Here is a 22925-nt window from a genome sequence, read left to right on the forward strand (position 1 = left end):
TTCACTATTATTTATATTCCCCAAATGAATGAGAACATACACTGTTTGTCCTTCTCCGATTGACTTACTTCACTCAGTGGTTTTCTGCTTTTAAATTATAAGGCATCTATTGGGACCTTTTTTAAAAACCTTCCCTGAAAAACCTTGCTTTACTGCCATTTGTTAAAGAGTCATTTAAGAGTCCATGACCATCATTTATCATAAGGTCAAATTTAGTCCTAAACCTAAAAGTTTACTGATTTTTTTTTCTTTTTTTTTTTTTTCTGTTTACTTATTTTGGGAGGAGGCCTCATTCTATGACCTTACCCTGTTTCTCAACAATCTTTTTCAGCTCCAAAAAGTGGCCCACGAAACCTTCAGGTGTACAACGCAACTTCTAACAGCTTGACTGTTAAGTGGGATCCCGCCAGTGGTCGTGTGCAGAAATACAGAATCACTTACCAGCCTTCAACAGGAGAAGGCAATGAGCAAACGGTAATTTTGTTGAAAAAAAAACCTGGACAAATTCTACCTTATTTCTTCAAATTCCTTTCACCCCCAATGTGTAGTTAGTCATGCTATTTTGAGTGAGGCAAAATTTACCACACTGAATGGAGTTATTTGACTCCATTCCTTATGGAAACTCACGGGAGATGAAAGTTGCTTCTCATAGTAGGGTAGCCCCACAGCTTCAGGCATGTGCCTCATGCATGCACATTTCCCTTAAAAACTCTTAAAGGTGGATTATCTATGAAGATCTCTAGATGTTTTTTTAGTCTTTAGATTTTTTAATCCATCTCACCCTAATTTAATCAAATACTGAAAGTTTGCCAAATTTCTGTTATTATAATTTTCCAGTTTTTGCATGTTGTAAGGTATCTCTTATATCTGGAGTTTCCAGATCTAGGTGGCTGTTCACCTATTTCATACTCTTTATCATTTTTATATTTCTCCAAATGGAGATTTCTGAGAAAGATGGTATGACTATAAATAGCCTGTCCACTATTTTGTTGACATTCTTTGGGCCATAATATTTCCTCACATACCCTCAGAAAGAGAGAGATGAATTATTATCAATTAGTCACCTGACTTGCCGAGCTCCAGCAAATGGGTTTTAGTCTAATGATATTAGCAGAGGTGGATGCTGGCAGTGGTTATTAGGTTTCTGATTGTATAGTAAGTGGGTTTAGCTGACTTGGAAACTTTCCCTTCTCAAGAGCTGATTGACTTTCGAGTTCATCTTTTGAGGTTTCCATACAATTCGTCTTAGGTAGTATTTTTGGGTAGAAATTTTGTCTAATTAAATAGATTATCAATAATACACTAAGAACCAACTGTAGTCAACTGGCTTTTGTAGGAAATAAGACATTTGAGGAACTGATATTTTCATGTCAGAAACAGAACTTCTTTTGTCTATGCCAGACCAGATATAGGTAAAGCCATAAAGCAGGTGAAGCTTGTCCTTCTTGTTTCCCTTCTTGGTGATAGTGACTCTCCAGCTGCCATCTGCAGTCTCTTTACTTGTCTCGTAGAGGTTTGTTATAATTTGAGAGTCTCACAAACTCACCCTCTGGAAAGTATTAGCTGAAAATCCCTCGAGGTCTGTTATTTTTAGGGATGTTTGCATTTTTCTGCTAGTCCATGAAATAAAGTAATGAATCACTGATACTAGAATTATTTGGAGAGTTGGACAGGAGAAGTAGGTGGACACCCCTTTGCTTACTCATAGGACTTGTTCTGCTAAGTGGAAGCCTTCAGATTTGTTAAATATTAAATAGCCCATATGGATATTGATACTCTTCTTTCATAATGTCAAATATTCAATTAAGTAAAATTAGCCACTGTATTTAAATTTGCTCACATTGAGGATAAGTACAGTGTTTCACTGAAGCTTTCTCTGGAACTCAAAGAATTGATGTGCGGTAAGCTGGAAACATCTGGACTGTACTAACTCATCCAGCCATCCAGATGTGCACTCTGTGGGCAGTGGGCCATTTTCATGCGATTTTAATTAGTATCACGTAAGTATTTGAATTCGGTAGATTGTTAACAAATCATACAAGTTTTTCTTTCAACAAGATAGCTAGAGGGCCATAAGCAATGAATAAAAAAATTCAAACTCTATGTAATTGGAGAAAATTGAAAAGCTTCATACCACAAGGCTGGTATCACAGAGATGGCTGGGAACCCCAGCCTGAGTGTGGTCTGGCAAAGGGTCCAGTCATATAGTTTGCACAGCTAAAGTTGTTAGGATGGCAGTTTTGGGGGGGAGGGAAACATCAAAGTTTTAGATCTTTTGCTGAATCATTTTAAGGTGATTTCTAAAGCAAACAAAAACCTCTGTAAAAAAGCAAAAATAATAGCAAATGATGTAGAGCTTGTAATATTAGGCAATTCTTTGCTATCTCAGAGCTCCTTCATAGCTCATTTATGATGAATGCCTTTTTGGGGAAGAGATCTGTGAAGTGTGTTTTGGATGAAATTTTGCTGTGCTGGTGGCAAGCAAGTTGAAGTATCTTCTTGAGGTCACCGGTTTAAGGCTTAGAATGCTTTTTATGATTTAAGGTGCATATTTTGCATTTAAAATTATACCATAAGATATATTTTGAACCTTCACTGTGGTATATGTTTCCAGATTTTGGCCAGGGTCTCAGCTCCCTTGTAGAAAGAGCTTTCTCTAACAGATCAGTGAGATGCAGAGAACAAGGCTAACATTTATTCCTGTTTTCCTCAAGACCACAATAGGGGGAAGGCAGAACAGTGTTGTCCTACAGAAACTGAAGCCCGACACCCCTTACACGATCACTGTGTCCTCCCTGTATCCTGATGGTGAAGGAGGTCGGATGACAGGAAGAGGCAAGACCAGTAAGTACCAGGCTACTTTAGCTTCTTTAGTAGCTACCACAGAATCACATCTGTTCCTGGAAACAATGGGGTGACATGGTTGTGCTAATCAAATTTTAATGCATCTAAAAATGATATTAATTGCTCTTCATATCTTTACTTGGAGTTATCTGTCTCTGTTTATGGAGAAAGACAGTTCTTACTTTCCAGCATGAAAAAAGAAAAAAAAAAACCAACTCTGTGGCCAAAATACCTTGTGGAGAGGACATATGTGTACCAGATTACCATAGGCATTCTTTGATTTATTCACTACTTCAACAAATATTTGTAGGGTGCCCATTATGGGGTCCCTGCCATGTTCGAGGTGCCTGAGAAATATCAAGGAACTTGCATTTTGAGTGTGCTGGATTGTCATGATCACACTGTCATGTGGCCTTCTGTGCATTGCAGAACCTCTGAATACTGTGAGGAACCTCAGAGTGTATGACCCTTCTACCAGCACCTTGAATGTTCGCTGGGACCATGCAGAGGGAAACCCTCGTCAGTACAAGCTCTTCTATGCACCAACAGCAGGTGGTCCAGAGGAACTGGTAATTATGTCCTGTAGTGAAAAATGCATGTTTACTTAAACTATAGCTGAATGATTTAAAAGTCGAGATAAAAATGCTAGCTGATTTGCTTTAGGGCTGAAGAAGTTCGTATTCATTTACTAGAACTTGATAAAGGGTAAAATATTGTTGCCTTAGTGCCTGGGTGTGTGGGGGATTGAGCTGGGGGGAAGTAATCATTTCGGGAAGTTGTAAAGGGAGATCCTAGTGTGAGTGTAGGGGTCTAGAGAAGTCTTTATAACCTCTTTTAACAGTGTGTATGGAGCACATCTTTATACCCCAATATTACAGAACTTGCTTCTGGACTTGGTCTTGAGTTAATATTTTGAGTTTTATATTGTTTGAGGTATGATTTCTTTTATAATTTGTTCCAATCGAGTGTTTTATGCTTATTAAAATCTTTAGGTACCAATCCCTGGGAATACCAATTATGCCATTCTTAGGAATCTGCAGCCAGATACCCCGTACACCGTTACAGTAGTTCCTGTTTATACTGAAGGTGATGGAGGACGCACATCAGATACTGGAAGGACATGTAAGTTGAGAAGGAAGAAAAATATAGCTTTTCTTTATGAATTTTGCTTTTCATTATAAAGGCTACATAGGCCCATTAAGAGAATTTGGGAATTTCAGAATGATAAACTAAATATATAACAACTACCCATGGTTTATCTTCCAAACACCACCAACTGGTAACATTTTGGTGTAGGACGTAACAAATTTATGATGGCATTCTTCTTCTGAAATGATACCATCAGGATTTATGAATGTGCATATGATCATCAGTATGCTATTTCAGTCATTCTCTTTCTCTGACAAAAGTTCATTTTGCTTTGCTTTGTGCTTTATAAATTTGTGTGAAGCAGTGCTTTGTAATTGGCTTTCATAGTGTGAATTGTTTATCACATTACTTGATTGCACATTTCTCTGGTTTGCTGATGAAGTGCTTTTGACCATCAAAATTCCGTGTGCTTTCATTTGCTGTTAACATCTAGAGAAACCAGTTTATAGTGGTTTTACTATCCTTTGTAGTATTGCTTACAGGCTTTTGTGCATGCTAATAAATAATTTCTTTGGCTTTAAAGATATACTTGCTGATGGCTAAAAGAAAGCAAGTATGGGTGGCTTCTTTTGGTAAAAGATTAATGCTCTAGAAAGATGATGTTATTGGCTCAAGTAGACTTTCGGGTTAATACGTGGATTTAATTTGTATATTTTTTTAAGTCCCATTTGGGGCAGTTAATTGAGAACTGAATATGTCTTCTATTTTTCCCTCCTTTTGCCTTTTCTTTTAATCACAGAACACATCAGTAGCTATTTCTTGAATGAAGAAGGAATGAATGAAAGAATGAATGATTGAAACCAGCTGACTGGATTAAATGGGCTTCATAACTGTTGTCAGTTTGCACTTAGAAGGCAGACACTATAAAATTACTTTTCTCTATCTCTCCATTATCTATGTTGGAAAACCAAAGCTTCTTTTCCAGTTTCTTGTCCCTTATCCCTTGTCCTTTTTATGGCCAACCCAGTACTACTTCTTTTACTAGCTTATTTTTATTGGCAACAACTTTGCTCCCATATAGACAAAGGCCATAATTGGCTAACTTAGACTAAATTTGGAGTTAGAGGGTTTTAATCTGTTTTTGTGTGTAGATAATTAGAAAAATGAAGGAGGACAGTATTTTATCCTGTTACAGAATGTAAGTCCTAGGGAAGTGATAACGAAAGCTAGACATATATAAAAAGATTTAAGAAAATATGTATTGGCTTTTCTTTCCTCAGTGGTGAGAGGGCTGGCAAGGAATGTCCAAGTGTACAATCCGACGCCAAATAGCCTAGATGTCCGCTGGGACCCTGCGCCTGGGCCTGTGCAGCAGTATCGGATCGTGTATTCTCCTGTGGCTGGCACAAGACCTTCGGAATCTGTAAGCAATTTTGTCCTCTTAGAGTTCAGCGAAAGAATTGTATAGATTCCCCTGCATCTCTTGCCATGGCTGCTGGGCCAGAATAAGTCAGTTGTCAGTGTGGCCCTGAGTCTCATGGAAACTTCCTTTCCTGATGAACACCGTCTTGTGTTTGTGTCTCGTTTCTGACCTGTGATAATGCCACCTGCAAACATGACAATGAATAATGTTTAAATGGTTGCTCCTGATGATTTAAGGCAGATATACTACCTATAGGGTTAGTTAGCAAAAGTGAGTTTTGGGAAAATCTAAATTAGCTATTTGAGTTAAGAAACCCTAGTAGTAAATGCAAATTATTGATAAACCTTGTTGATATGAGCTTTGTTGTAACATAGAAATGTCTTCGTTATGAAACTATAACGTTTGCCTTCACTGGCTCTTACAAATAGTCCAATTTATTTTCAATTCATAGTATCATCCAATTTTATAGGTAGATTGATAATGTAAGAATCAGAAATTGCTCATTTGAATAAGAATAGTATCAGAATCAGAACATCTAAGGGAAAGTAAATTGATAGGCTGATTTATGTCTTTGTAAAAATGGACAATGGTGGTGAACAAAGATAAACAAATGATTTGTGTATCCCTGTGTGTGGTAGGATTTACTCAGACAATGTTACCCTTCCTCATTTATGGAGTGGTTCTCTATTTTAACACAATATCTCTTCCCTACTAGCATATATGGGGGATCCCTTCTCTTATGTGTGTCTAACTATCATGAACCCTGGATGTTGTATTTGAGAATTCTTACAGTAAACATAAATGAGAGATAAGTGAAGCTACTAAGGATAGCTTAGTATGTTGATCAGCTTAGTGAGTATGAACTAACTTTTTTTTGGAGGGAGAATTTCTGAGGATAAATTGCATCTAACAGTATGACTTTGTCAGATCTCATGAGGAAGCAGAGTAGTTGGCTTCTGACGTGCCCGGGCTCAGCTTTTTATTATAAATGTCACTATGTTGACTAATAAAAGACTTGATAAGCATTTGAGTTGTTGTCAAGCAGAATCTGGCATTTCTTCCCCTCCAGATTGTGGTGCCAGGAAACACGCGCACAGTGCACCTGGAGCGGCTGATTCCCGACACACCCTACTCTGTGAACATCGTAGCTCTCTACTCGGATGGAGAGGGGAATCCCAGCCCTGGCCAGGGCCGAACGCGTGAGGCAGAAATCCTTTCTCCACCCCATTCCCTTGTAACTCCTTTGGCAGGGCTTCTCTGAGCCAGGGAGAAGTGGGAGATGGGTGGTGAGTGAGGTGGTGAGAGCTTTCTCCACCTCTGCACAGGCGAGGGTAGGTCCGGGCGTGGGGTTTTTGCCTGGGCATCCCCACGGTTGGATTCCAGGCGAAAGGCCCATGACTGCCGTCTCTGCCGAATGATCTTCATTCAGCCATTTTCTCACCTGAGACGTAAGGAGGGGTTTTTCTCTTCTTCTGCCCTGTACCAACTGGGCACTTTAGAAATGTGAGGGCTCGGCCTCTAGGTTTCATTAAACCGGAGGTGGTTATTGTACTTTAAAATAATCCCTTTCTCTCCCAGACTGTATATTTAGGTTCAAACCTAGCTCCATGTCACTGAAAATTTAGCACGTAATTGTAGCTCCAAAAGTGTAGCACTTTCTACTATTTATGGTTTCACATTAAAACCATAGGAAGTGTTTATTTTACCATAAGGGAGTAAACATCCTAGCGAATGTGAAACTCCCACAAGTAACTTCCTTATTCTGACCCAAGTAAAATTCTTTTATGCCCTTCCCGCTTCCCCCATGTCCACCATGCTCACAGGCTGGCAACTAACTTTATTGTGTTTTGATGTATTTAGTGCCACGAAGTGGACCAAGAAATATGAGAGTCTTTGGGGAAACAACCAACAGCCTCTCTGTAGCCTGGGATCATGCCGATGGGCCAGTTCAGCAATACAGGATCATTTATTCTCCCACTGTTGGCGATCCAATTGATGAATATGTGAGTCCGGTTCTCATCTAGTTGGACGTTTTGTAATCTCTTACCTGGTTGGAAGATGAAATTAAGCTTTTTTAGCTTTTTTCTTTGGGAGTGTACTGTGATTACAGTTGAGTCCTTGATTCTTGTGTGACAGTCACATTTTATATGACATCCTCTGACAGGATATTGTGACCATCCAGGTGTATCTGATGTGGCCTCCCACGTTACAGAGAATCAATGTCTTTAGGGTCGTTTCCGTTCTAAAGACAGATTGAAAAATTGTCTTATTGCATGAAATGCATATTTCAAGCCACCTAATTCTATTCATAGGAACTAAGCGTAGTGAGACATGATAATATTCTGAGCCACTTAAACTAATGTTCAAAAGATGTGACCATCCAAATCCTATCCTTTCTTTAAATCTAATTTCTCTACAAGATACCCCTTAAGTATTCAAGTGCTAACTGATGTTTCTTTTCTTTAAATTTAACATTTTTCATTACACTTTGGTATTGGAATATACATAGTCTCATATTAGCTTCAAACTTTTTGTGTGTCACACTATCTCTCCAGAATCAGAGTTAGGTTTCTTGTAGCTTCCTAATAGCCCTCACCAGGCATATCCATTTGTTATGGATGGAAAAACTCACCACTCTTTAAAAAGTATAGTGATTAATTGAAGTGATAGGTCAGTAGAATGTTACACAAAATGTTGATGGTAAAGCAGTTAGGTCTGTGGTTTACAACCATTTTGTCACAAACCCTCTTGGATCATTCCCCCTTTGTTATCCTCATGTTATATTTAATCTATTTGAACTTGATATGTTAAACTCTAATTCAAACTCCTATTTCCTGTTCATCAGAAACACATGTAATTGTCATTTAGAGTTTCTCATCAAAATGAGATAAGCAATATTACCACATTTAGTTTGCCAAAGCAAAGAAGCTCATGCTTAGAGTTTATTCAGCCTTTCCACGAATGAGTACTCAATATCCTCCCATTTTCTGAAAACATTAAAAATATAATTTCTTCCCCCGGTTCACCATTTGTAGTCAGGGGACTTTATGCTGGAAATCACTGGCACAAGTGAGGTACATCGTTTGTAGAAGTAAAGCATAGGGTTGGAAGAGAGATTGAGAGATTTATCTGGTTTACTTCCTCTTCATGGAGGTAGTTGACTGTATTTCCCATTTCCTGTTTTTCATCTTTTCGACCTAGTAGCATTAGCCAGGCTGTTATTCCTGAGAGTAGGCTCGGAGTCCATGTTTGCTCACCAGTGCATTCCCAGCAGCTATCACCATGCCTGGCCCACAGTGGCTTGCATGGTGCACATTTTTTTGCAGGGATGCATGAAAATGTAACACATAAATGGGAGATGGAGAAAAACATAGGGCTGCATGCTGCAGTAATCAGTAATGTGCACCGAGGTGTCAGGCATGTTCTTAGCTGTCATCCTCACAGTTTCCTCCAGAGACACTAAGTCACAAAGGTGGTAGATGGCTGACCAGGATTCAAGCTCAGATCTCTCTGACTCTCAAACCATTCTCCCGTGCTACACAGAGGCAGTGTAGACCTTGACATGAGCATTGTGCACCAGAAACAAAACATTAAGAAAACATTGCTGTTTATAGAAATATATAAAACAATGTTGTCTGTTTATAAAAATATATAAAACAATGTTGTCTTTTGATCTGGAAGCTCTCTAGCTGATCGGTAATTTGTAATTTCCCTACAGACCACGGTCCCAGGCAGAAGGAATAATGTGATGCTGCAGCCCCTGCAACCTGATACTCCATATAAGATTACTGTTATTGCTGTTTATGAAGATGGAGATGGAGGCCATCTTATAGGGAATGGAAGAACCGGTAAATATCTTTCCCTTTTATAATCTTTAAGTTTTGCGTTTACCAACGCATCCCAAATACTATATCAATACTGCATTAACATTTACATTAAACATTGAATTTTGAATTTTGGCGAAATGATATGGAAAAAGAATTTGTATTTTAACTTTCCAAACATCCACTGAAAGGAGAGAAAGGGGACAAAAATCTGCATATTTTGCTTTGCTTGAGATGATTTTTGTTTCTCCTTTGGAAAACCATTGCATATTCTCTGAATAATGGTTCAGTTTTGTGTGGTATCAGTAAACGATGTAGTTGCTAACTCAGTCAACGTAGTATCAGTAAAAACCACTATCCTGAAAGAATCTCAAGTCATAAAGAAGCAAGATGATTATCAATCATCTTCTGTCTTTACAAATTTATCCATTTTTTTCTAGTGTACCAAGTAATTTACAGAAAATTATCAGTGTTCGGGCCCCTTTCTACCTTACACTGGTGTCAATTCCTTATTGTTTAGAGCAAAAGTTCTCCAAGTTTTTTGCTCATTGAAATAATCTGAAGAGCTTTGAAACGTATTTATGCTGGGGTACCACCCTCAGAGATACTAGTGGAACTGGTCTGAGATATAGCCTGGATCCACTTATGTTCTAGTGTACAGCCGAGATTGAAAGCCAATGGTTTAGCAGAAAGTCAGGCTGGGCTATAGGTCTGAGTTCTGTTACTGGCCAATACTGGCATTCCTCTTTCCACTTCATTTTGCAAAAATCCACTTATGTAAATGATGTCAGGTTCCTGGCTACATTCGGTTCCCCAAAACTTTTGGTGCTTAAACAATCTTGACATTACAAAATATGGGAAAGGTGACATTTGAAAGCTCTCAAGAGAAAAGCATGACGAGAGTTGTTTTAGCGGTCTCTTCAGGCCAAGAATTTACATATTTACTGATACTCTTTATCTACAAGACTGAGTCAATGGAGACTCAATTTAGTGATTCAAGATGATTTAAATTTAACAACTTTTAATTTTTCACATTCCCTTGGGTTTTAGAATATATTTTGGTACTTTTCTGGGGGAAATGGCATGTTTCAGAATTTTGTGCTTATCAAAATATATAATATATAAATAATACATAAAAGATCTTTACCAGACTTGAAATTTCCAGGATATGCCAAAGCCTTTTGTAGTTTCTCTTGCAAAAAAGTTTTTATTTATTATTTATTTATTTATTTATTTATTTTTTGCAAAAAAGTTTTTAAGTTGAATTCATATATATATATATATATATATATATATATATATTAACTCAGTGATTACTCAGCATGCTGTCTAATAGCATTGGTTTACAGGGAAGGGAGGTGGAGGCAGTACCTCTGGAGCCGTGAAGATTTGCTCTAAGTTATGCTGGGGGAGGACAACAGGGTGCTGGGAATGAACATCATTTTAGTCACTAAGTAGCTATGTGGTCTTGGGCAAATCAAATCTTCTTTATGTGATAAGGTGGTTAGACTAGACAGTTTCTAAATTGCTTTTTGGCTCTAACCATCTGTAATCTATAACATGCTAAAAATGGTATGAGATCTCTTATAGTTTCTGTAATTCTGCATTTTAAAACCTAATAGCTCTGGGATTCATCAGTTCCTAAGTCCAACTTGAGTTGCTCTTTGAATTTGGAAAACCACTAAGCTTTCTGCTGAACTTTTCAAAACTCTTAAATTATTTTCTGGATGAGGGCATTTTAGGATTTTATTAAATTGTTCTCATGGGACCACACTATCAGTATACTCACAGAATTCTGTGCTCTCCTTGGTGTCAATGAAAGATCAGCAACCTGTGCCAATATTTGTTTGCAGTGGGACTGCTTCCACCTCAAAACATACACATCTCTGATGAATGGTATACAAGATTCAGGGTATCCTGGGATCCTTCACCTTCTCCGGTTCTTGGATATAAAATTGTGTATAAGCCAGTGGGTAAGGAAACATCTTTATTGTCATAAAAATGCATTAGAGAGTTATTTGTTTGTGAGGGAGCTCTTTATTGCATGCCCCATTATTAGATTCTCTTGGTAGTTCAGTTGTCACGTTGAAGCCCCTCTCACTAGAGGCAATATTCTTGGAAATAATGTTCTCAGCCAATAATCTGAAGTGTCATTGTTACTATGGGTGTAGATGAGACTCATTAAATTGCATGATTAAAAAGTTTGGCCCGCCTCATAAAATTACACAAATGGAATCTGTGTCCAGACATTCTGTATATTACTATGATTGTGAAATAATGCATATTTACTCAATATAAATTTCTATATTTTCCCATTATGTCAAGGTGTTATTCCATTTTGGGCATATGCATTTTAGTTTATTCCTTGTTAGTTTATTCCTTGCCAGGCTTGTTTTCAACTTCCCATTGACATTTACACCTAAATGGATATCACCTTGATTAACTGATTTGCTATCTTTGTTTCTATGTTCTGTCTGTATGCTTAGCAAAATGGAAGAACAATATTCTTTGTATCAAATGTGCCAGGGTATCTTCCATGCACCCAAAAAGGGTGTGAGCTAGGAAAAGATAAGGGAGAGAGGACAAGAGAAAGGAAACATGGGCCTTAAGAGAGATAACTGAAAGGAGAAGAAGGTATTGGCAACTGAGGACCTTCAGTAACTGAACTCATGGAATGAGGACCAAGACAGAAATTCTTAAGTCATCTCTACAACAAATTGGAAAAATGTTAATTGAGTACCTACTATGTGTAAAGCACCATGCTGCCAAAGTGGGACTTAGAGAAGAGGCTTGAGGGTTTAGGGTAGTTGATTGTGTGATTGAATTTATTCATTAAAGGAACATTGAAAGGGAATATAAGGGAAGGGAGAAGAAATGTGTGGGAAATATCAGAAAGGGAGACAGAACGTAAAGACTGCTAACTCTGGGAAACAAACTAGGGGTGGTAGAAGGGGAGGAGGGCGGGGGGTGGGAGTGAATGGGTGACGGGCACTGGGTGTTATTCTGTATGTTAGTAAATTGAACACCAATAAAAAATAAATTAAAAAAAATCTAAAAAAAAAAAAAAGGAACATTGATTACATATCTACTGCATTCTAGGTACTGTGCTATGTATACTTTGCAAATTAGAGTTGAGGAATTCAGGCTCTGCTTATAGTTTTGTATTCGCCATATAATGGAACATGTGCTATAGTGAGCAAGTACATAATAGGCCGTGGAATTAGTGGTGTTCATACTATCATTTGAGTGTAAGTTACTCGATTTTAAGGAAAATTTGAGACCAGTGGTGGAATATTTCTATGTTCTCTTGTGATTGTTATTAAAGGTTCCAATGAGCCCATGGAAGCTTTTGTTGGAGAAATGACATCATATACATTACACAATCTCAATCCTAGCACCACCTATGATGTAAATGTTTATGCTCAGTATGATTCTGGACTCAGTGTCCCCCTGACGGATCAAGGCACTACATGTGAGTCACATATATTTTCATGGTTGTAAGAAAAAGTGTAGTACAAATTGCCAGGTCAGTCAACCAGTTTTAATTTTATTTCTTCTTAACATTTGCATGTTTCCTCAGCATTAAGTAAGTGGCTCTTTCTTCTTGTTCAGCCAAACAAACATATAAGTAATATAACTGAGTATACAAAAATATATGTGATATTTTTATTTCTCATAAAATATAGTTTGAATTTTGAAAGATAAAAAGTGTGATTTTATCCATGAATTATCTGTAAAATTAGTTTTGGAATGCTGTGTAGTTTCTTTGATAAAGGATCTTAAAACATATATTACCTAAGTGCATTGACTTAATTGAAAGTTTTCACAGAAATGCCATGATTATTGACTCAGCCCAAAGATAGATTTTGTTGTCACCAAGTGCTGAATTGCTATTTAAGGACTTAGAAGATAGTGCTTTAGAAAAATTTTACATGAGACATCTTTGTTATTTGTAGTGTCCAGTGGGACTATGTGGAATTTCTTTCCCTTGAAAATTAGTGATAGCAAAGGGGTCTGTTTTAGCTGTACTACATTTCCATGTATCTTTCCTGTGTGTTTCTTACAAGGAGACAAACTAAAAATTTAGGCTTTTATTTTCAGCCACAGTGGAAGTTTCAGTTTTGTGTTATGATTAAAAGTATGCTTTTTTGTCTTTATTTGTGAAGTAAATCTATTTCTTTTTTTCTTTATTTTGTAGTGTATTTAAATGTGACAGATCTGAAAACCTACCAGATTGGGTGGGATACATTCTGTGTTAGATGGTCAGCTCACCGGGCAGCCACCTCCTACAGGCTAAAACTAAGCCCCGCAGATGGTATGTGTGCCAAAAAAACAAAACAAAACAAAACAAAAAAAAAACAAAACAAAAAACAAAAACAAACAAAAAACCTAAAAAATGAAAAATAGTAAGAACTGAAGCACATAGTAGCAACATTTTAAACTTCAGTAAAGGAGATGCCTTCTCTGTACGAAATGATATATAAAAATATCTTTAAGTATAATTGATGGTAACACTGGCCTTTTCCTTTGTTGTCATAATCAGGAACCAGAGGACAAGAAATTACAGTGCGTGGATCAGAAACCAGTCACTGCTTCACTGGTCTTTCACCAGACGCTGATTATGGCGTCACCGTTTTTGTGCAGACACCAAATCTTGAGGGACCAGGAGTCTCTGTCAAGGAACATACCAGTAAGTTTTTGAGTAATCTGAAAGTCTCTGTAAAGCTTCAGGATAGAATGTTCTAGGTGTGGGAGATGTAAGTGTCTCCTGTGTAGGCACTTCTCCACAGTAATGATTATAATGATGGCAGATTCATGAAGAAGGAGCCTGTGGTTGGTTCAGGACCTTTTTCTACAGCAAGTCCATGCTGGCCCTGTTACAGAGTTGGTGTTATTTTTAAGGAAAGAGGTGCAGGAGGGAGACACGGTTCTAGCTGGCAGTGAGCAGGTGAATATGCACGCTGTTGACTTTTACTCATTTGATCCTATTTGAAAGCCTTTCATCCATCCTTTGAATCGTGGTTTTGCTTTTCACAGCTGTAGTCCATGTTTGAATGATTAGTAATGATACCAAATTTGGATAATATAATCTATGAGGGCCAATGATACTTGATTTGATATCTAGGACTGAAATTGCTCTTAAAATGTACTTCCCATGATATGAAATTTGCACAGGTTATATTCTTCTAATTACCATTTTTAAAATTCTAGCTGTAAAACCAACAGAAGCCCCTACGGAGCCACCCACACCTCCTCCCCCTCCTACAATCCCACCAGCCCGGGATGGTAAGTGCAGCTGCTGATAGGGATTTATGGAGCCTCTACACTATTGCCAATTAATACAGGGTGTTTTTGATGTACTCTTCTTGCTGAAGAGTTTTTCGATTAAAAAAACAAAAAAGATTGCCAGTAATTGTTTTGGCATATTTGGCGTGTATGAAATCAGTCATAAACAATAGTTCTTTGGAACTCTGCTTCCTCAATTTTGCAGATTAATGTTTAGTGATACTCTCCGTATTCCATAGTCACATGGTGGGCACTTCTGTCTCCTGGGTGCTAGCCTCAAAAGGCACTGTGTACCATTTTGGCTGTATCTTCAACTTACCCCTGGGGCCTTTGGCTTTGGAATTCCTGGCTTCTGCCCTGCATTGCACGAAGCTAAAAAATGTCCATTCACTGAAGTTTGAGACATAATTGTCACTTGTAGTGAACTGGCAAAAAGATATACTGAGCTAATGGGACAGGTCTCTCAGTAATCTGGGGCAATTTTCAGTGTTTTATCAGATAATTAGCTACTGTTTTAGTCTTTCTTCACATTCTGTTTCCAGCATTTAACTGAAAGAATTTCAGATTTTTTCTTTTTTTAAAAAACATTTTATTTATTATTATTATTATTTTTATTTATGATAGTCACAGAGAAAGAGAGAGAGAGAGAGAGAGAGGCAGAGACACAGGCAGAGGGAGAAGCAGGCTCCATGCACCGGGAGCCTGACGTGGGATTCGATCCCGGGTATCCAGGATCGCGCCCTGGGCCAAAGGCAGGCGCTAAACCGCTGTGCCACCCAGGGATCCCTAAAAAACATTTTAAAATTTAAATTTAATTAGAATTTCAGATTTTAAAATTATTTTTCTTTTGTCTTAGAAGTTCTAGAATGCTACAACTTTATTAAACTTATGAAATAAAATTAAAGATACAAATTGTATTCTTATAGGACAAAATAATATTATGCAGGGCAAATAGTATTATTACAAGGTAAAATAATCATGGATTTCTTTAAATTAGACTATTGAAAGAAATTCAGTAAATAAACTTGGCTTAAAAATGTTAAATATTTGTTCTTAATAGATTCTACTTTTTAAAGCAGTCTTGGGCTCACAGCAAAATTGAACTGAAAATACATGGAGTACCGTATATAACCTACCCCACAGCCTGCTCCAGCATCAATATCCAGCACCAGAGTGGTGCATTTCCTACAGTTCATGAGCCTATATTGACAGATCATTTTCATCCACAGTCCACAGTTGACATAACAGTTCACTGTTGGTGCTGTTTATTTCGCATGTTAAGTTTTTATATACTAAAATTTTAATTATTTTTAACCCTCCAAGTGTGAAAATTCAAATCAAAGACATTATTCCTTCCCTTTCCTCCATCTGTATAATTCTAGTGGCCTAATTTAAAATGAAAAGACACCTTATTTGCACCAAATCGTTGATAGTTATATACAAAATCTCCAGATCCACTGATGGCTTTTTTTTTTTTGATGGCTTTTCTTAAATTCTGAACATCGTTAGTTTTCATTTGATTTCATCCTCATCTATTACTTGAAGCCACTCAAAACAGTTCCATGAGGAAAGAGCATATGTTTGGATTATGGATCTAAGCTTAGATGGAGTAATTTTAGAGCAGAAATTGAGGGACAGTTAGACTAGTGCTTCTCAAACTTTGTTTTGCATGTAATTTGTCTGGGTATCTTGTTGTTGCTAATCTGATTCAGGAGGTCTGGGGTAGTGCCCAGGATTCTGCATTTCTAAGAAGCTCCCAGGAGATGCTGCTGCTGCTGAACTACACTTTGAGTAGTGGGGTGTTAGGCTACATTTCTCAGTTTTGTAATTTCATTTGAATGAAAAAATTCACGAGAGTTGGGGTTTCTTTGTTTTTTTCCCCCAGTATGCAAAGGGGCCAAGGCAGATATTGTATTCTTGACTGATGCCTCCTGGAGTATCGGGGATGATAATTTTAACAAAGTTGTAAAATTCATCTTCAATACTGTGGGAGCCTTTGATGAAATTAGCCCTGCTGGAATTCAGGTGGGTACTGTTTCATAGGTGGCTATTCATTCGTAGTGTCTTGCTATTTCCTTTGAATATTTGTTTTCGAGTAGAAAAGCTTTTCAGTATAAACTATGTTTTGAGTTCTGTTATTTACTATTTTCTTTCACTTGTGTGAAGGAGTTGGGTGTAAATGACAAATAGAGAAATAAACCTCCTCTAGGTATTCTCTTGCCTAGATGATACTCTTTTTGGAGACGTTGGGGCATTCCTACTCTGACTTCCTGCTTAAGACTTCCGACAATGATACATTTCCATAAAAGGTCATCTAATGTTCTGGAAACAGAACATTGGATTGTGATTGTCATACCCTGTTAAGTTAGAGGACTAAGTGATGAATAGTGACTGGAGTGGGTGTGTGGCATTTCATACTTGGCCATTGTGGCATCTTAGATTATGAAAATAAGAGATTTTGACATAAGCCACAAATAATTTCATAAGCGAATCACTTCTTTTATAGAATGTACTAAGTTTCAAATCCCCAAATAATCCTGTGAACACTTTTCCAGCCCGAGAAAAGTAAAAAAGTGAAGCTAATTAGTCTTAATTTAATCTGTTAGTAGCTAAGCCATTTTTCATCATTTTAGAAATTGAGATTTCTAATAAAAAGTAAAAAATAAGTACTGTATTTTATTAACTTCTGTGTGCCAGCTATTTTATATACATGATTGTCAGCCCTTAACACAACTCTATAAAGTAAGTATAATCATCTCCATTTTACTGATATGGAAACAAAATCCCAGAGATGTGGAGAACTTGTCCTGTGTCACATAGATTCTAATTGGCAGAGCCAGGATTTGAACCCCTTGAATTCTTACTATGAAGCCTGTACTCTTTCCAGTAAATCATACTGTTACTAATTTTGTGGTGAGTGATGATTATTATCACATACGTAGCACTTTAATATTACCATGAAGAGTGGATGCAGTTAGTGAGAAGAAGTAGTTGGCTGAGAACCAGTTGCTTAGCCAGCATTTGAGTTCAAGATGGTGTGTTCTCATTTCTAATCCTGGGACCTCATTCTTCCCTAGCTTTACTCAACCCTTCCTAAATCCTAGAAAAAGGATTTAGGTATTTTCCAATACCACTGGAACACAGCATTTTTACAATGTTGATAGTAATGACAATTTCACTGAAGATTAGAAATGAGAGAATTGAATGAGATGACAGTAGTCAGTGCTATAATACTAGCTATAAAGAGTTTATAATAGTCTGTGAGATCCAAGACACTTCTTTTCCCCATTAAACAGCAGGAGGAGCCACTGGGAAATTAAAATATAAAAAGAGGCATCATAACCTCACCACCAATCATGTTTCCTTTCAGGTCTCGTTTGTGCAGTACAGTGATGAGGTCAAGTCTGAGTTCAAGTTGAACACATATAACGACAAGGCCCAAGCCCTGGGGGCCCTCCAGAATATTAGATACAGAGGAGGAAACACAAGAACAGGTACGGTTAATCAAAGTGTATGTAGATCTTCACTCCCCAAAGCGTTTGTACTGAGGTGGAACTGAGTGTATTATCATATTTTCATATTCAGATTCTTGTCTGTTGAGTGTGACTAATGACACTTGGGTAGTTTTCACTGAACTGATACTAAAATGTTCCATGCAACACTCTCTAGGCAAGGCTCTCACATTTATCAAGGAGAAGGTCTTGACCTGGGAGAGCGGCATGAGGAAGAATGTCCCCAAGGTGCTGGTTGTGGTCACAGATGGCCGGTCACAGGATGAGGTCAAGAAGGCAGCTTTGGTCATCCAGCAGTCAGGTAAACACAGGCATGAGTTTAAAGTCTAGTGATTACACTCCCTTTCTTAACAATTTTGCATGCTCAGGAATGATGGCAAAAGATGCAACTTCTGATTTGGCTTTATTGTTCCTGTTTTACTCTGTACTCCATACCCCTGAAATGTTAGTTTATGTTTAATCATGGATAGTTTAGCAATCACTCAAAAAGGACATGGTGTATATCTTTGTTGAAGATGTGGCTTGGGGTAGATAAAAGAGCAAACTGCATTTTCCCATAGTGGCTGAAAGGCTACAGAATGCAGTAATAGAGTGGGCCTAGAGCAGGCTTCCTTCCTGAATTTTGATGCTGAGTCCCTGTGCAAGGAGAAACATAGGGAAGACTTTAGCTTTAGCATGTCCTTTGACAGTGCAGATCCAGTGTACATTGCTGAAGGGAGGTGTAGTGAGGCCTCAGAAAGACATCTTTGGGGGTAGACCTCGAAAATCAAATATCTCCAGAACCTCCTGGCAACACTGTCCTTTGGGTTCATTTTCTAGGATTACTAGAGAGGGAAGTAGAGTTGACTTGCATTCACACCCTCTACACTCCTGAATCCCAACTGCCAGGCAGAGTCCAAGGTTAACATATTTTGGAGAGAATTCTATTTTGTGCATGATCTACTGCACTAAATTACAAAATACTTTGTTATATGGAATTTGTCATCTGCACATACTGATTCTTTGGCCAAAGTATGAGTCATGATTAGTGCTAAGTCATATTGTCTTCTCTCAATACAGATTGTTCTCTGCACTGTTTTTTTTTTAAATAAAATTTTGCCTTTATGTTATACACTTTAAGCAGACACCTACATATTTTGGGCTTTTGGCTGATTTAAGTTTGGAGTTATCAATACTTGTTCAAGTTACCTTATGCGTATCTCATTAGAGAACTAATTTCTTATATAGTCTATTTTTTCTACTTTCAAATTAAGCTTTTGGAGTGAAGTCTTTGTTTATTTGTATTAGCCTAAATAAATGAAAGTTTATTGCCAGTGGGAATTGTTGATTCCATTTTAAAATTGGCCAGAGTGCTGCCTTTGAGCCTGAGTTTGTTAAGAATATTGGTTTCAAGAACTCAAATTTTAAATGAGTCGTTTCTGAATTGCATACGTTTAAAATGTTAATGGTGCCCAAGAGAGCTGTAGAATGGGTGGGCATATCAGGCCTGTGGATCTCTGGAAGGAAACTTGCACCACATTAAGTCTTTCTGCTGTTAAAATGTGCTTCTCTTAATTGTTAGGATTTTATTTTAGGAACCCCAATTAATTGAGTTTTCTAGGCCAGAAAACAGGAAGACCTGGAAAAAGTACATATTTATTAAAGAGAGTTTATGTCAATGGAAAGGGCTTGCCACATATACTCTACTAAGAAAATATAGCATCATTTCTGAAAGGATTTTATTTTGAATTGCTTACCCAATAAAGGATGGAACAGGGGATCTGTAATTTGCTCTCTAACACTGCTTTGCAGGGTTCAGTGTCTTTGTAGTTGGAGTGGCTGACGTTGACTACAATGAGCTTGCCAATATTGCCAGCAAACCAAGCGAACGGCACGTGTTCATTGTTGATGACTTTGAATCTTTTGAGAAGATTGAGGACAACCTCATTACATTTGTCTGTGAAACTGCTACTTCAAGTAAGTCCTGGTCCAAATGGATCCAGAATTTCCCTGTTTTGGAAGATAACTACTTAGTGGACAACTGTCTGTCCTATATGGGATCAAGTCTGTGCATAAATAGATTCTGGGAAATCACTTGGGAACCTGATGAATCATTGTTCCTATTGATATCATGCTAAATGTGTGTTTGTCAGAGGTCTGCTTTTAGCTTTGATGATGTAATATTCCTTGTATGGAAATGAAATGTTTTAATGTATCCTTTTCCCACCATCCCAATGCTATGACATTTGAGTAAATTAATCTTCAGCTTAGAAATGCATTTATAGAAGTACTTCTGTGAGATGAAGGTTTTCCCTATTAGTAATCAATTGGTATTTGTTCTGTCAACATCCGTGCTTCAAGGAAGCAATGAAAACACTGACTTTTGCGTGTGCACTCCATTTGGTTCTCATTTGCCTTTTTGGGTGTAGATTTTTGTTTTTGCCAAGACTTCAGCTTTTAAAATACAGTGAAGGACCAAAGATTAATTATTCAAATCAGTGTATCCTCTTCTCCATCCATTTCTGCCGATTCCTGGGATATTATGGAGACAGTTTTGTGGCTAGTATAGACCCCCGATCCTATGGAGGGCTATGCTTTACAAGTGTTATAGTTTCCCCCTATTAAACATTACTAAAAACTCAGAGCTGTGGTTAGAGGTGGCAGTAGTAAACAAATATCAGTGGTTTACTCTGAGAACTTACAGCTAAAGCTCAGAATGGAGCTGTGCTGGTGGACATGGGTCTGGAAGTACTGTTGGACTTGGCAAATTATGCCTTTGTATAAATTTAAAATCCCTTGGGAGAAAATTTCTTTAATCTATTGAAGAACATCTGAATATTTAATTCTTTTAAATTCTATTTTGATTTATTAAATTCTTTATTAAAATCCTTTAATTCTACTTTGCTATTCATAAGGACATTGCAAAATTCCCACTAGTACTGGAGAAATTTCAGAAAACATTGATTATACTAGTCAGTCTTAGAATTTCTCCTACACAAAGGAAGTGTACAAAGAATAACTTATAAAAGGTTAGATTGGCGTTATTTTTTATAAATGAATGAAAAATTACTTGATATATGTACATGACTGGCTTCTTTAAAAAAATTTTTTTATTGGAGTTCAATTTGCCAACATATAGCATAATATCCAATGCTCATCCCGTCAAGTGCCCCCTTCAGTGTCCATCACCCAGATATGACTGGCTCTTGTGTGTATATAATATTTGTATATCATGTTGATGATACTTAAAGAACACTGTACATTGCAGGTTGTCCTCTCATTTATTTGGATGGCTACACCTCACCAGGTAAGCATTTATACCCTTGGACACATTTATTTCAGGATTTAAGCAATAAAATTATTAAAATGACCTCATTTTAATATTTGCCTTTTTTTATATAAAGGTTTTAAGATGCTTGAAGCATACAACCTGACAGAAAAGAATTTTGCTTCTGTACCAGGAGTCTCTTTGGAGTCAGGGTCTTTCCCCAGCTACTCAGCTTACAAGCTTCAGAAGAATGCTTTTGTGAACCAGCCTACAGCGTAAGTGTGACAACTAGGAGGTTCCTTCTCTTATAATGGACCTGACACTTTTTTGAGGTTCTTAGAATTTTTGCCCACTTCTTAAAATGTAGAAACTTTACAATTGTCAGAGGTCTCCTATCGATGATTTAGTTTCGTTTCCTTAAATACAGCTGGGTTAAATGTCCTCCATCAGGTCACACAAGGGACTAGGACTCAAGCCTTGCTATTCTCAGACCCAAGAATCTTATCTTGGTTCTGTAGTATTACGGATTATAGACCTTGTAGTATTTAAGGCTAGGATTGTAGATTTAAGGCTTCTTCTAAAGGAGGCTATTTAAACAGGAAATGAATTATTCTGCACATTTCTCCCTGTGGTGCAAAAGGACTGAATGGAGTAAGGGTAGAATGAGAGTCAGCATTCTTTTTAGTGTTTCAGATCTCCAGAAGATGAAATATTGTGGCCATTTTGCTTGTCCAAGATCAGACAGGCAGTGGTTAGTTTTTATTGGCCAATGTTCTGGCAATCTGTTGGGCAGCTCTAGCTGTTGTTATTTTACTTCATGAAAGTTTGCACCTGGGTATCATAACTAAAATATGTATTTTTGAATTCATTAGAATTAAAACACTTTACTGTTGAAAATATGTGTTTGGCAGCTTATAGAGAAAAAAGAACAAGAAGAAATAAAGCCTTTAGAAACTTAGGGCAGGGTCAGAAAATGATGTCTGAAATTTGAAATGCTCTGGGAAAGCTGATGGAAAATCCAGACTGAAACCAAAGCTAATTTCTTTTAAGAAAGCACAGATCATACTGTTGTAGTTTGACCACATTGTAAGTTCCTAACTCTTTTATGGTTAACCATGTTGGTTCGCAGCTTTAGGTTTGTCAGTGAACCTTAATTCCCAGTGTTTAACTTCCAGTCACCACCAGATAGAATTCCTACATTTTAACTTATGACAGCCTATTGTGTTCTTAAGAGTCAGAACTTGTGGCTGAAAGAAGCTAAAAGAAAAGCATGGGTACAATTAAATTTTTTTTCATAAGCACTCATTAACTGAGGAAAGAGGGAAACGGACTGGGCGAGAGATGAATTAATATGGAGGAGATATCATTTTTAACATGGAATATTATGAAAATAGTAGGTTTTTGCAAGTACAAAAGGCATCACATCAGCTTGCCCAGACATATGTTGCAAGAAGCAGGGCAGCATTGTATTCCAGATGCACTAGTGGTGTGCTACCAAGAAGTGAAACCTCAAGAGACATTCTGTGCCTTCTGTCAAAATTTGTGGAGGAATAACTTCTTTTCTGTCCAAGAGTTGATAATTAAAGCCTTTTCGCTACCTTCAGGAATGAAGTATTGTTAAATGGTCTCAGACAGCAAACCATTAATCCTGCTTCAAAGGTTCCCCCAAAACAATGACTGACTCAACTCGGGAAGAACAC

General features: G+C 37.5%; 1 protein-coding gene across 3 annotated transcripts in view; it reads left to right on the forward strand.

Annotated features, from left to right (window-relative positions):
• Window positions 1-22925, forward strand: part of COL12A1 (collagen type XII alpha 1 chain) — a 116774-nt gene that overhangs the window by 64549 nt on the left and 29300 nt on the right. For all 3 annotated transcript variants that reach the window (XM_077903348.1, XM_077903349.1, XM_077903350.1), the window contains 19 exons: window positions 332-474; window positions 2715-2844; window positions 3274-3413; window positions 3837-3966; window positions 5214-5356; window positions 6426-6555; window positions 7217-7359; window positions 9075-9204; window positions 11034-11153; window positions 12506-12652; window positions 13379-13495; window positions 13724-13870; window positions 14392-14466; window positions 16352-16491; window positions 17837-17960; window positions 18136-18279; window positions 19770-19934; window positions 21226-21264; window positions 21362-21500. In XM_077903348.1, the coding sequence (XP_077759474.1) occupies window positions 332-474; window positions 2715-2844; window positions 3274-3413; window positions 3837-3966; window positions 5214-5356; window positions 6426-6555; window positions 7217-7359; window positions 9075-9204; window positions 11034-11153; window positions 12506-12652; window positions 13379-13495; window positions 13724-13870; window positions 14392-14466; window positions 16352-16491; window positions 17837-17960; window positions 18136-18279; window positions 19770-19934; window positions 21226-21264; window positions 21362-21500 (2446 nt within the window). The remainder of the gene's footprint in view (window positions 1-331; window positions 475-2714; window positions 2845-3273; window positions 3414-3836; window positions 3967-5213; window positions 5357-6425; window positions 6556-7216; window positions 7360-9074; window positions 9205-11033; window positions 11154-12505; window positions 12653-13378; window positions 13496-13723; window positions 13871-14391; window positions 14467-16351; window positions 16492-17836; window positions 17961-18135; window positions 18280-19769; window positions 19935-21225; window positions 21265-21361; window positions 21501-22925) is intronic.

Source organism: Canis aureus, chromosome 7 (genome assembly GCF_053574225.1).
Source record: "Canis aureus isolate CA01 chromosome 7, VMU_Caureus_v.1.0, whole genome shotgun sequence".
Taxonomy (NCBI): Eukaryota; Metazoa; Chordata; class Mammalia; order Carnivora; family Canidae; genus Canis; species Canis aureus.